This window comes from Salvelinus namaycush, chromosome 35 (assembly GCF_016432855.1).
Source record: "Salvelinus namaycush isolate Seneca chromosome 35, SaNama_1.0, whole genome shotgun sequence".
NCBI lineage: Eukaryota > Metazoa > Chordata > Actinopteri > Salmoniformes > Salmonidae > Salvelinus > Salvelinus namaycush.
The window spans coordinates 9,011,527-9,027,317 of record NC_052341.1 but is presented as its reverse complement, the minus strand read 5'-3'; the positions used below and the strand labels follow the sequence as shown (position 1 = coordinate 9,027,317).

The window sequence follows — 15,791 nt, the reverse complement described above, 5'->3', positions numbered from 1 at the left end:
TACTGGTATAAAAAACAAAAAATCTCAGATGAAGTAGGCCTATTTTAAGGACAAGTAGTCTACTTTGATTGCAAACCCAAGGCAATCAGTGATGACGGTGAACTGGACTCCAATTAGCATTTAAGAGCACACTCAATCTAGGCTTCCACCTTTGACATATTCTACCTGCAATTAACTGCAAATGTATCCTAGACCTTCTACTGGTAAGTAAACCTACAGAAAAGTATGAGATTTAAGCACTTTAGGACAAAGAGAGTTAGCCTAGCATAAAGGCTATTTAGGATAAATAACCTAGCGTTTGAACGGTAGCAAAGTTGTGGGATAGGACTAACTTCAACCTACATGTATTGACCTGACTAGGCCTACTCAGAATGAATCAGTTAGACAATGACAAGCTAAAATGGAGACTAGAGACAATTAAACATGCTAATACACCAACAAGCTAAAATGGAGACGAGAGCCAATTTACTAAACAAGCTAATACGCCTACATGCCTTTCGTGTCGACTGTGCTTGTGCTGTTCCCTGATAAAAAAAATAAGTGTTTTTTTTAAATGCTGTTGTTGTGTTTGTCGGAAATTTACATTTTCCTGTTCACAATACCGCATTCTTCTACGTCCACAACAAACCTAGCCTAATCAGAACTGGACTGAAAACAGGTATTCATGGGACAGAGACACAGACAGACACACCCAGACAAGACAGCCCTAGATGAAACTAACACAGGTTTCATCTCATGTTTGTCATGACCTGAAACTCATGGTTTCAACAACCTTATGACCAGACAGAGAGAGGAGCATACAAGCCTCTATTCTGTTCATTATAAATATAGACTAGGCCTTGGTCTGTTCTAATGTCCCAACAACAAGTTGAATCAGCCGTTCCAGAGTACAATGTCAGAAACAGGAACGGCAGGTTAGGCTTTCGTTCACCCCCCACGGCACGCCCCCAACTCATCCAATAGGCTAGAAGTACTGCTGTACACACCTTTTCTATTCATATTACTGTCCATAAAAAACAGACACACATAATGAACAAAAATATTAAACGCAACATGTAACAATTTCAAAGATTTTACAGAGTTACAGTTCATTTAAGGAAATCAGTCAATTGACAAATTTATTAGGCCCAAATCTATGGATTTCACATGACTGGGCAGGGGTGCAGCCATGGGCGGGCATAGGCCCACCCACTGGGGAGCCAGGCCCACCCACTTGGAAGCCAGGCCCAGTCAATCAGAATGAGTTTTTCCCCACAAAAGGGCTTTATACTCCTCAACACCCATCCCCCCTCAGACGATCCCACAGGTGAAGAAACCGGATGCAGAGATCCATGGCTGGCGTGGTTACATGTGGTCTATGGTTGAGAGGCCAGTTGGACATCCCTCAAAACTAGAGACGTGGCATTGTGTTGTGACAAAACTCCACATTTTAGAGTGGCTTTTTATTGTCCACAGCACAAGATGCACCTGTGTAATGATCATGCTGTTCAATCTGCTTCTTGATATGCCACACCTGTCAAGTGGATGGATTATTTTGGCAAAGAGAAATGCTCACGAACAGGGCTGTAAACAAACGTGTGCATAAAATGAAAGAAATAAGCTTTTGTGCATTTTTTTAAATTTCAGCTCATGAAACATGGGACCAACACTTTACATGTTGCGTTTATATTTTTGCTCTGTGTATATTTATATTTCAGACGGATATTGCTCATCCTGATATATCTTTATTTTGGGGATTTGTGTATTGTTAGGTATAACTGCACTGTTGGGGTTAGGAACAAGCATTTCACTGCACCTGCGAAAACATCTGCAAAATATGTCTACGGAACAAATAAAATTAGAATGATTTGATTTGCACCATGAAAACTGAAATAATAAACCGCTCCACTCAAGTCAATATTTGGGTTATCCTAGATTCAACTGAGGGGTATCCTAATGACTCCCACAAACTAAACTTTCAATTTGTCTCTATACCAGTTTCTTTACAAAAGGAAGAGCTCCTGTTTAAAAATAGAAAAATATCAACAAAAGAAAAATCTAGTAGACAACAGAGTTGAACTCCCCTCAGCTTGAACAGCATAGCAGGGTTAGAGTGATCTGTTCATTTGGTCTGTTTGAAATAGGCTACCAGTGATGATGAAATAGGCTATTTCATGATTTAAGCTATTCTTTAGAATGAAGTTCAGTGTCTATCTTGTACCTTGCACAGAACATTACCCAAAGCAAAAGGTATTAGCTTGAAAACGGAAAAAAAAAAACTAGCCTACAATTAACCTAGTTTAACCTAGGCATATTCCCTGTGGCCTAGCTCAAAGGTTCTCTAAACTAAACTGAACAAGCCTGATTAAGACCATTCAAAGTCATAGGTGCTCAAGGACGACTTGTTCAAACAGATGCCAAAATGAATTAACTTAACCTAACAAACTACCGGTACTGACTCTGTCTAGCCTATATAAAATGAGGGGCCCCAAGAGGTTAAACAAACCAAAATGGCTAGGGGTAAAGGGGTTTGTCAAACATTCCAAGCCATTTGACATGGTTACTTTCTACAACATCTTTCATAGTTTTCAAGGGGAAATGATTGCCTAGATCAGGGTTCCCAACTGGAGTCACCCCAAGTTCTGAGCAAAACAAATCTCACGTTTTTTGGGGAGTGGACATAAGACTAAAACACCTGTAAATCAGCTCAGTGATTTTCCTTTTGGAAATCTGTTCCAAAGTATTCCCATGCATAAAAGAGATATATGTGATTGTATACAAATGTAAGCAAGGTTTGAAATTATTATGTTTAAGTCAAATATCTATTTGGCCTTATTTTGGTCAATTTGCAGTCTACCATCCGCTCAAAAAAATTAATACAATTTTAAAAATGTCCAGCGGCTAAATTGAGTTGATAATCCCTGCCCTAGATGAAGACATTACGGTGTGGTCTATGAGGACTAAAGGTGTCAGCATGTTTAAGTTTAGCTGCGGCTAGCTGAAGTATACCCGAAACAGAACGAGTGTTTTCGCATACTCTCTTAAAAGACCTTGTGCTTTTTTATCTCGTTTTTCAAGCAAATAGTACTGTTTGACCATTTTGAGACACCAAAGCCAGAATACGCTTCCTCAAAAGTCAGAATTAATCTTAGATACCACAAGACATCTGTCATTAATTATGAAGATTTTGCAGAGGAGATCTTAGTTAGATGTAAAATTGTGTGACTAAGATGTTTGGTGCAGTATTTCTCAAATGAAAAAATGTGCATGAAAACGAGTCATCTCTCGTTGAATGACAAAATACTTAATTGAAGAATCCCTACAGTTGACCAATCATGAACGAAGGGGCGTAGACGTCAGCTTCCGAACTTCAGCTGACCGAGAAAAACTAGCGTGCCCGAACAGCCGAAAAAACCCTTACCAAATTCCAAAAAAAAAAAAAAAAAAAAAAAAAACACAAAATCTAGTCATAATGTGTGACCGACCGGCTCGATCTCATGTAGCAAAATTTGAAATGGTGTATTTTAGTTAGCTAAACAATGAACCATTAACTCAATGTTCCTACCCTGCATGAATCTGAAGGTAGCTAACCAACCAGGTTCAATGTTAGCTAGCTAGCTAACATTAGACCCAGGGTTGACCAACGCTCTTCCTGGAGATCTACTGTCCTGTAGATTCAGTCCAACCCTAAATTAGCATATCTGATTCAGCTAGTTAAGGTATTGTTGTGCAGCTAATTAGTAGAATCAGGTGTGTTAAATTAGGGTTGGACTGAAAACCCACAGGACAGTAGATTTCCTGGAAGAGGGTTGGGCAGCCCTGCATTAGGCTATAACTCGCAATGAAAATGGCTCTGAGATATGAATAATATTACGATACAGATCATACTTGTAACATTAGCTAACAAGCCAGCCAGTTAACATTAGCTAGCGACCTAACAGTACGCTTTAACTTGAAATGAAAACGACTGGCAAAATTAGAAATGTATTATAACTGAAATACATGGATGGATGCTACTCCCTCTCTGTCATGGATGCCATGGTTTCCCTTAGTTTGAAGATGTAATCCGGAGACAGGTATTTTCTCCAGCCTTCTGTGTTCTCTTTTCGAGAACATTGAATCTCCTTAGCTATCATACTCTAATTCCACTGATTTCAAAACTCGGACCACCAGAAAGTGGAGAACAACACTGATAACTTTCAACAACAAAAAAGCTGCGTTAGAAAGGATTACCTACAAATACTACAGTTCGGATTGGTCTGCTAAATCCAAATTCATCTCTCGGCATGTCCAGCCCATCCATTATCTCAGCCAATCATGGCTAGCAGGAAGGTTCCTGACTTTTTCCATGGCTAAACCAACTAGGCTCATAATTTAACAATTTTATTCATATTTACAGATGGCATACACGTTTGTTAGTAATGCACATGAAAGTTCACATGTTCCAGAAGGCATTTCTGACAAAAAACTAATTTTGATCAAATAAAAAAAGTTTGCGTTCAAATGGCTCTCCTGCAGTGGTGTAAGGTACTTAAGTAAAATACTTTAAAGTACAACTTAAATAGTTTTCGGGTATCTGTCCTTTATTTATATTTTTGCAAATTTCACTTTTACTTCACTACATTCCTAAAGAAAATAATTTACTTTTACATCCATTTCCCCTGACACCAAAAAGTAATCATTACATTGACAGGAAAATGGTCCAATTCACTCACTTATCAAGAGAACATCCCCGGTCATCCCTACTGCCTCTGATCTGGCGGACTCACTAAACACAAAATTCTTCTTTTGTAAAGTATGTCTGAGTGTTGGTGTGCCCCTGGCTATCCATTAAATATATATATTTATTTTTTTTAAGTATACAAATTGTGCCGACTGGTTTGCTTAATAAAACTAATTTGATACTTAAGTACATTTTTGCAATTCCATTTACTTTTGATACTTAACTATATTAAACCAAATACTTTTAGACTTTCCGCAACATCCGCACTGAGCTAAAGGGTAGAGCTGCCGCGTTCAAGGAGCGGGACAATCTCGGAAGATTATAAGAAATCTCGCTATGCTCTCCGACAAACCATCAAAATAGGCAAAGCGTCAATACAGGCATAAGATTGAATTGTACTGCTCCGACGCTCGTCGGATGTGGCAGGGCTTGCAAACTATTACAGACTACAAAGGGAAGCACAGCTGCGAGCTGCCCAGTGACGCGAGCCTACCAGACGAGCTAAAATACTTCTACGCTCGCTTCGAGGCAAGCAACACTGAAGCATGCATGAGAGCATCAGCTGTTCCGGACGACTGTGTGATTACGCTCTCCGTAGCCGATGTGAGTAAGACCTTTAAAACAGGTCAACATTCACAAGGCCGCAGGGCCAGACGGATTACCAGGACGTGTACTCCGAGCATGCGCTGACCAACTGGCAAATGTCTTCACTGACAGTTGACCTGTCCCTGACTGTCTAATACCAACATGTTTCAAGCTGACCACCATAGTCCCTGTGCCCAAGAAAAATAAGGTAACCTACCTAAATGACTACCGACCCGTAGCACTCACATCTGTAGCCATGAAGTGCTTTGAAAGGCTGGTCATGGCCCACAACACCATTATCCCAGAAACCATAGACCCACTCCAATTTGTATACCGCCCCAACATATCCACAGATGATGCAATCTCTATTGCACTCCATACTGCCATTTCCCATCTGGACAAAAGGAACACCTATGTGAGAATGCTTATCATTGACTACAGCTCAGTGTTCAACACCATAGTGCCCTCAAAGCTCATCACTAAGCTAAAGGACCCTGGGACTAAACACCTCCCTCTGCAACTGGATACTGGACTTCCTGTCAGGCTGCCCCCAGGTGGTAAGGGTAGGTAACATCTGTCACGCTGATCCTCAACACTGGGACCCCACAGGGGTGCGTGGTCAGTCCCCTCCTGCACTCCCTGTTCACTCATGACTGCATGGCCAGGCACGACTCCAATACCATCATTAAGTTTGCTGACGACAACAGTGGTAGGCTTGATCACCGACATTCATGAGACAGCCTATAGGGAGGAGGTCAGAGATCTGACCGTGTGGTACCAGGATAACAACCTCTCCCTCAATGTGATCAAGACAAAGGAGATGATTGTGGACTAGAGGAAAAGGAGGACCGAGCACGCCCCCATTCTCGTCGATGGGTGTCCACATCACCAACAAACTATCATGGTCCAAACACACCAAGACAGTTTTGAGGAAGGTACGCCAAAGCCTATTTCCCCTCAGGAGGCTGAAAATATTTGGTATGGGTCCTCAGATCCTGTACAGCCCAGTACATCACTGGGGCCAAGTGTCTTGCCATCCAGGACCTCTATACCAGGCGGTGTCAGAGGAAGGCCCTAAAAATTGTCAAAGACTCCAGCCACCCCAGTCATAGACTGTTCTTTCTGCTACCGCACGGCAAGCTGTACCGGAGTCTAGGTCCAAAACACTTCTAAACAGCTTCTACCCCCAAGTCATAAGACTTCTGAACATCTAATCAAATGGCTACCCAGACTATTTGCATTGTCCGCCCCCCCCCCCCCCCCCCCACCCCTTTTACGCTGCTGCTACTTTGTTTATCATCAATCCAGTCACTTTAACTTCACCTACTTGTACATATTACCTCAATTATCTAGACTAACCTGTGCCCCCGCACATTGACTCGGTACTCCTGTATATAGCCTCGTCACTTATTTTACTGCTGCTCTTTAATTATTTCTTACTGAACACTTATTTTTCTTAAAACTGCATTGTTGGTTAAGGGCTTGTAAGCAAGCATTTCACTGTAAAGTCTACACCTGTTGTATTCAGTGCATGTGACAAATAAAATTCATTTTAAAGTAGTTTTTACTGGGTGACTTTCACTTGAGTCATTTTCTATTAAGGTATCTTTACTTTTACTCAAGTATGACAATTGAGTACTTTTTCCACCACTGCTCTCCTGTGAAGTAGTGATGCGCGACATACACCTTCCTGAACAAGTCACATATGAATGAACTCTTTCGGCTTGGAAGCATGCGGATGCCTTAAGACTACTAATTTGATGCCTGTGTTGCTAAGTTGACAACACCTAGGCTAGCCTACATCTTAAAAGCTACAAATTGGATGAGAAGAACAGTTTTGATTAGGACTGGCTTTGGTATATTAGGCGAAGTTAGCACATCTGTAAATACTTAACATAAAGACAATGGCAATGAACTTCAAAGGTGATGCTAGGCCTAGAGCTTGACAGAACAAAGGAAGACTCATGTTGCGCCATAACACCCTGATACTGACTGCACCTTTGTTAACAACTTCCTTGTTTTCATGGCTCAATGTGAGGAAGAACAGACCTGCTGGCTGTCAGACATGACTAAGGCATCTTATCGCTCAACAAACTAGATGGCTGGTTCTTCTTATACTAGGCTCCTATGCCCTTTAGTCTACTGAGGTCAGACTAAATTCCACATTGGTGATTTGGACTTTTGAATAGCCTAGGCCACCCTATGCCAAATGTGTGGGAAAAAATGTAGAGGGGGTGGGGAAATAAAGCTATAGCCTATTAATTTGTCAAATTTTCACCTCTTCAAATAAGCATTTCTGAAAATGTAATGAGGCATCTCTTTATAATCAAAATCCCAAACTACCAATTTCTACTGATATCTAGACCAGCCTAATGCAGAATGATCAACATCTCAAAAATGAGATGTGGTAGGCTAGTGCTGGAGTTAGGTGAACAGCTCCCTTTTTTTCTGGAGTTCCTACTATTTAGGCTAAGTGAAGATGTAAAAGTAAAATAGCCTAGGACAGGGCCGAGTTTTGGGAAATGATAGTATATCTGTTGCCTATAGCCTAGGCTAACAGGACTTGGAGAGATCACTAGCTCTATTGACAATGGCACAGCTAGTTCTACAAGTTAGGCTAGCTAGGCTAGCCTGCAAGTATATGCAGTTATACATCCCTTGCTTGATTCCTCAATGAAAGGAACACCTGATATGTATCCTCAAAATCTAGGCTACTTCTTGTCCAATCATTCACTACCTGACCATTTGCTATCCCCCCCAAAAATCAGAGATTTATTTAACCACTAATAAACTAACACAAATCTTCTGGCAATTGTAGTGCACCAAACGGTTCATTTCTCTGAAGACGAGTTCCTCGCCAACACTCATGAGAAAGTGATGGAAAAGAGGAAAAACCAGAAACGTGGCCAACTCACTCCCGTTTCATGTTTCCACAAGTCGATAAAAAGCCCAGTCTGCATTTTCTCTGCAATGACTCCTTTTCAAAAAGAAAAGAAATGTATCACGGTATTATGTAGGCTATATAGAAAGCTATATGATCCGTTAAATCAGAATTTTATTTAATTAACTAAGCAAGTCAGTTAAGAACAAATTCTTATTTATAAATGACAGCCTACCCCGCCCAAACCCGGACGATGCTGGACCAATTGTGCGCCGCTCTATGGGACTCCCAATCACGGCCGGATGTGATACAGCCTGGATGATCCCAATTTATCCAATCAAGAACTTCTCAAGATACAGATGAAAAAATCAAAGAGCCTACGCCAGCCTTTTCCTCAACTCTACTCATCTTGAAACAGACAGGCTATATTCTTCATGCTGTACCATTGTCACAACAACCCAATGGTGAACACACTCATACTATAGGCCTGTCTAGTGTTAAGGCAAGTGTTACATCACCTTGGTTGCAAATCTGATGAGACCACACAATTAGCAGAGCACAGTACAACAGTTACCTGGATAATCTATTCTGTTGGACTCAAGATGAGTTCATTTAGCTAGCCGAGATGGTATTAGTTGCATGTGAAGTAACACCAACAATGGTTGTGGTCCATCTTACTGCAAGGAATGCAATGCAAGGGCGTAACCCTCTTCCCCTCCGACTCTCGCACAAAGAAATGACATGCGAACTTAGAGAATGATGACTGGGATGAAAATGTATGTTTGCTGAAAACATTGTTTTCAAGAAACTATTCAAGTTTGACAACCCTGTTTGTAAGCATTTAAATGATATCAAACTCAACCTTAAATCATGGATGACTCATGGTATGGTGGTGTATGCAAAATGGGTCAACTTCGAGCACCTCTATCTCCTGAATGTTCTGGCACTGTGACCTGAATTTCAGGTCCAAAGTCACTGTCTGACCACTTTTACGATGTGCAAATATATATGGGAGGTTACGATCAAATCAAAAGGGGTGCGGCCAAAAAGGTTTGAGAAAAAAAAAAAAAATGGAACAAGCCCTTTATCTTTCAAATACCAGTTCCATATAGTCTCTACACAGCCAGACAAATGTGTGAATCATGCTGATCTAATTTTTTTTTTATGTAGCTAGGCTATTCAATGAAGACGTTCGTAGCCAACTAGTCATCCTCATAATAAAGATTAAATTACATGACAGTAGAAATTGTAACTTGTTGGAGCAGCAGAAGTGTTGCAGTTTGCAGAATGTCAAATAATAGCGCGCGCATCATTTCAAAACAGTCCCCAACATGGGAAATTAATACCACATGCGGTGTCCTCTGTCCAGGGTCTTGGCTAGAAGGGATCCAGCTTGTCATTTTAACGTCAGATGTAGCTTTCCGTAGCAGGTTGGGATGTCACCCAGTAGGTTAGAATAATTAGGTTATGGTTAGCTCAACCGTAAACCAAAAAATATATACTTCTGATGTTCATTTGACAAAAGCTGTATCCCTTCTTGCCACTCGGGGGTCCCGAGCGGCGCAGCGGAATAAGGTATTGCATCTCAGTGCTAGAGGCGTCATTACAGACCCGGGTTCGATTCCAGGCTGTATCACAACCTGTCGTGATAGAGAGTCCCATGGGGCGGCGCAGAGTTGTCCGGGTTTGGCCGGATTAGGCAGTCATTGTAAATAAGAAGTTGTTCTTAACTGACTTGCCTAATTAAATAATGGTTAAATTAATATTTTTTTTTTTTTAATATCTCTGTCCGGTCCAGACGAATTGCAATATTGTATAATGATTATGTCCCCATGAATTGAAATCATGTACCCAAATCACCTGTTCCACGTAACCTGTATAAACGGTAGGTTATTTTCCATGGCATAAATAACTCGTCATTGATTACATTTAAATTTACAACTATTTTTTCCTGACATGACACCACGTAACATTACATCTCATCAGTGAACTATGCATAATACAGTTTTAGTTAAGCCAGTTAGCAAACACATTCTGCTTACCTTGGGCAAGTCGCGGAGTTGGTTAGCGTCCAGCAAAAGTTCCTCCAAACTCCGACTGTAGCGGTAGATCTCATCCGGGACGTACAACAGAGAGCAGTGCCGCTTATCGATCAATTCAACATGACGGTTGCACCGCCACAGAGGTATACAGTGAAACATCACCGGGTGATGGCAAAATCCGTTCTTAAAAAATATCCCGAATAGACGTCCAGTTAAAGAAACGGAAGGCGCAACTGAATACGGCCACCTAGCTACTAGATTGCTTGTCGAACACTTTCTTGCAGTTGTTAGAACGAATTTCCAAAGCAAACATCTTAACCACCTCCCCCAGGCGTAAATAAATACCACTGGGCACCATGGAATAAAAACGGTGTCCAGCGCTCTCACATTCAATACTTTTGTAGGCTTGGTTTTTTATTCTTTACTCACGTCGCCTCTGGAATGTTAGTTTTTCTAATCGGCTCCCGAAAACGAACACATCTCTGTTTAGATAGGTCTCATTTCGTGTAGCCTACTGTTTTTGTTGTCCCAGAGTTATTTTCCCCTCAGACCAGTGGTGTACTCATTCGGCAGATTCTGTTGCCAAATGTTTCTTAAACGGAAGCAAACGGAACGACATGGGCGGGACTTACCTGAATTAGTCCAATAGAAACTATCGTTTTAGTTGCAAAACGTTTCTGCAACTGTTTGGACTAATGATTACACCCCTGTTTCTGACCCGGAACATTCACTCCCTCGTTTCAATCTGACGTCACCATTCCTAACTGCTCCTCCCTTTGTATTTCACTCACACCCTCTGGAAAAGTAGAAGCAAGAGGGAGGATCGCGATTGAATCAGTAGCCTTTCTTCAGTTGGCCTACTGTACCTCAGCTCAGTGTTATTTTAGCCTGAAATATCCTAGTTGTGTCTTTTATACTCTGTTCTTAACAGTTTATTCTGGGAGTTATGCTCCCGAGTGGTGCAGTGGTCAAAGGCACTGGATCTCAGTGCAAAAGGCGCCACTACAGTCCCTGGTTCGAATCCAGGCTGTGATTGGGAGTCCCATAGGGCAGCACACAATTGGCCCAGCATTGTCCGGGTTTGGTAGTCATTGTAAATAAGAATTTGTTCTTAACTGACTTGCCTAGTTGTTGGTTCAATTTAAAATACACACACTATAGAGTAGGTAACATACAAAAAAAAAAAGCAAAAAGCAGTGTCATTTGTAAGTCAAATATGAATCTGTCTTTACGGGCAGCTGTCAGAAATGTACATGTAAACCTGGGGTGCGTTCAGTTTGGTTCAACATTTGCTACGTTGCATTAGTTTGTAGCCTACTGAACAACACTTTCCCCAAGAACAGTGCACACAGTTCAGCCTTTGAGGTAGGCCTGTTTTCTCCCGTTTGGCCTTATCAATATGGGTGTGACCATTAGATATCGCAAAACTCATACACAATCGCCCTCTGGGCCACCATAACCACGCAGTTCTTCACTGGTCGTTCAGTACAGTACCGGTTCCGTTGAATTAAAACGTTGAACACCGTTGTCGTACTGAATGCACCATTGATGTAGGTCCATCCACCAAAAAGCAATGAATACAAATATAGAACCAATTTTCAAAATAGTGAGGGTGTACCGTCTGAACTCAAGTCATCACTTGCCTTTAATTCAGGATTAATCAGTCTTCACTTGATGAACATCTAGATCAGCGGGTCTCCACCCTGGGGTAACTCCACTAGTACCTGGCATACCCACAGATGGTACTTGGGAAGACTCATAAGAACATGGGCATTGTGATAAGTGGATGGGATATTTTGGGTAGAGCCAAATGTGTTGAGTGTACAGCACATGGCCCTCTGTTGAATGCGTTTGACCAGTGTCTGCAGGTACATTCTTCCCTTGTACTTGATGAATAAAGGTCACTAATTAGTAAGGAACTCCGCTCTTAATTTCTAGGTATTAATTTAAAGGAAAAACCAAAAGCCAGCAGATACAAGGCCTTCATGGAATGAGTTTGACACCTGTGTCCAGTAACCAAAAATGTTGAGAACCACTGCTCGATGGTGAAAAAAATATATTGTTGATATGGGCATAACACTTGCATTTTCTTCTCTTATCCACTAAGAGGCACTAAAACATACTAAATGACAACACTAGCCCCCTGAAAATAACAGGCATACAGGTATCTGCCAAAATAATGTAAACACTTGAGTAAATGAGGGATACAATGTATATTGAACACAGGTAGTTCCACAAGGGTGTGGTTCCTGAATTAAGCAATTACCATGCTTAGGGTCATGTTTAAAATTGCTGGGCAGGCAATTAAAGTATTTTTGCTGCCATGGCTATGCCACCATCAGAAGACTATGCCCCCATCCACAGGGAACAAATGGTCACTGAAGGGTTTGATGAGCATGTAAACCATATGCCATCGTCGTCTCGGTCACCAGATCTCAGCCCAATTGAACACTTATGGGAGAATCTGAAGCTGGAGCCCGAGACAGCGTTTTCCACCATCAACAGAACACTTAATGGAATTTCTCACAGCAGAATGGTGTGGGATCCTTCCAATAGAGTTCCAGACACTAGCAGAATGGTGTGGGATCCTTCCAATAGAGTTCCAGACACTAGCGGAATGGTGTGGGATCCTTCCAATAGAGTTCCAGACATTAGCAGAATGTAAGCGTTTCTGGCTGGTGGTAGCCTAATACCCTATTAAGCCACTGTTGGGGTTTCCTTTTATTTTGGCAGTTAACTATGTCCACAAATAGATGAAAGGCCAAAAACAATGCATGGTTTTCATCATATTTAATAGTGCAATTCAGTGTTTTACAATATGAACAAACAAATAACATTGAAACATACCCATCATTCAAATGCAGCGATTGTTTTACAAGCAGCATGGGCAAAAAACTTCATACAAAGACGGCCCGGCCCAATAGCTACACTGAGTATACAAAACATTAAGAACACAACTTCCTAATATTGAGTTGCACACCCCACACCCCTCAGAACAGCCTTAATTCATTGGGGTATGGACACTACAAAGTGTCAAAAGCATTCCACAGGGATGATGGCCTGTTGACTCCAATGCTTCCCACAGTTGTCAAGTTCGCTGGATGTCGTACCATTCTTGCCAATTCACCCTCTGAACGCCACACATACACAAGCCATGTCTCAAGGCTTAAAAATCCTTCTTTAGGCCATCTCCTCCCCTTCATCTACACTGATTGAAGTGAATCAATAAGGGATCATAGCTTTCACTTGGATTCAACTGGTCAGTCTCATGGAAACAGCAGGTTTCCTTAATGTTTTGTATACTCAGTGTATAGGTACAACTCCAATTTGGTCTCAAAAAGTAAAGTAGGCCAAGAAAGGGACATTTGGCCTGGAATGAAGAGTAGTGAAAATAACACATGAAGTGGAATTAATGCACCTTTATCCACAGTTTCCAGCAGTCCATCCATCCTCTTAGGGCTTTCATCTACGCCCCATCGTTTTAAAGGCCTTCAGAGACTTTGCCATCATAGGTGCCACCCCTCAAGAGAAAGAAGCAGAATGTTCACAACTTGACCATAGCCTGGTGTAACAAGCCTCAATGGTGTATTTCACAGTAAAAACTATGGTTAACACCGATCAAGCTGGTTCCACAGGCTAATTTGACCGGTCTAGGATTATGACCAGCCAGACTGATGTTGATTTCTATATTTGATCTTCACAAGTACACCTTCTGTATACCATTGGCCTGGGGTGTATTCATTAAGAAATGTTTTTCAACAGAATCAGCGTAAACTGAAGCAAACAGAACAGGGAGGGACCTACCTGAATTTGTCCAGTAGAAACTCTTGTTTTGCGCTGTTTGCTTCCGTTTGGTTCATAAAGAGTAAACAGTTTCCGTAATGAATACACCAAGCCTTTGTAGGACAAAACGCATTTCTGAATCAAATGAAAGATGCTGGTATATTTCAAGGAAAACAAATAAATGTTATATAGCCATTGTGAACAGACCATTTCTACTCCTACACAAAGTAATTCAGCAGAGTATTGATGTAATCCAACAGTCAAACTCACTTCTCACAAATCCCCCACTTTGTGGGAATGCCTACCTTTAACACCTGCTGGTTAAAATGTAATCCTGCATTAAGGCACAAGCATTGACTTCTACTAGGAGTTGCTGGCCTACGACAGCTGCATGCATAAAATGGGAGAAGTACAATTTGATCTACGTATATTACCATTAGAGGTCGGCCGATTAATCGGAATGGCCGATTTCAAGTTTTCATAATCGGAAATCGGTAGTTTTGGACGCCGATTTTGCCGATTTTTATTTTTTACACCTTTATTTAACTAGTCCAACGCTCTAACCACCTGCCTCACGAGGAGCCCGCCTGTTACGCGAATGCAGTAAGCAGCCAAGGTAAGTTGCTAGCTAGCATAAACTTATCTTATAAAAAAATCAATCATAATCACTAGTTATAACTACACATGGTTGATGATATTACTAGTTTATCTAACGTGTCTTGCGTTGCATATAATCGATGCAGTGCGTATTCGCGAAAAAGGACTGTCGTTGCTCCAACGTGTACCTAACCATAAACATCAATGCCTTTCTTAAAATCAATACACAGAAGTATATATTTTTAAACCTGCATATTTAACTAAAAGAAATCCAGGTTAGCTGGCAATATTAACAAGGTGAAATTGTGTCACTTCTTGCGTTCATTGCACGCAGAGTCAGAGTATATGCAACAGTTTGGGCCGCCTGGCTCATTGTGAACTAATTTGCCAGAATTTTACTTAATTATGACATAACATTGAAAGTTGTGCAATGTAACAGGAATATTTAGACTTATGGATGCCACCTGTTTGATAAAAGACGGAACGGTTCCGTATTTCACTGAAATAATAAATGTTTTGTTTGAGATGATAGTTTCCGGATTCGACCATATTAATGACCTAAGGCTCGTATTTCTGTGTGTTATGTTATAACTAAGTCTATGATTTGATAGAGCATTCTGACTGAGCGATGGTAGGCACCAGCAGGCTCGTAAGCATTCATTCAAACAGCACTTTCGTGCGTTTTGCCAGCAGCTCTTCGCAATGCTTCAAGCATTGCGCTGTTTATGACTTCAAGCCCATCAACTCCCGAGATTAGGCTGGTGTAACCGATGTGAAATGGCTAGCTAGTTAGCGGGGTGCGCGCTAATAGCGTTTCAAACGTCACTCGCTCTGAGACTTGGAGTAGTTGTTCCCCTTGCTCTGCATGGGTAACGCTGCTTTGAGGGTGGCTGTTGTCGATGTGTTCCTGGTTCGAGCCCAGGTAGCAGCGAGGAGAGGAATGGAAACTATACTGTTACACTGGCAATACTAAAGTGCATATAAGAACATCCAATAGTCAAAGGTATATGAAATACAAATCGTATAGAGAGAAATAGTCCAATAATTCCTATAATAACTACAACCTAAAACTTCTTACATGGGAATATTGAAGACTCATGTTAAAAGGAACCACCAGCTTTCATATGTTCTCATGTTCTGAGCAAGGAACTTAAACATTAGCTTTCTTACATGGCACATATTGCACTTTTACTTTCTCCAA

General features: G+C 41.2%; 1 protein-coding gene across 1 annotated transcript in view; it reads right to left on the bottom strand.

Annotated features, from left to right (window-relative positions):
• Nucleotides 1-10,802, bottom strand: part of lrrc1 (leucine rich repeat containing 1) — a 46,685-nt gene extending 35,883 nt beyond the window's left edge. The window contains exon 1 of the mRNA XM_038975095.1: nt 10,211-10,802. Within this exon, the coding sequence (XP_038831023.1) occupies nt 10,211-10,369 (159 nt within the window). The 5' untranslated portion in view covers nt 10,370-10,802. The remainder of the gene's footprint in view (nt 1-10,210) is intronic.
• Nucleotides 10,803-15,791: the final 4,989 nt, after the last annotated feature.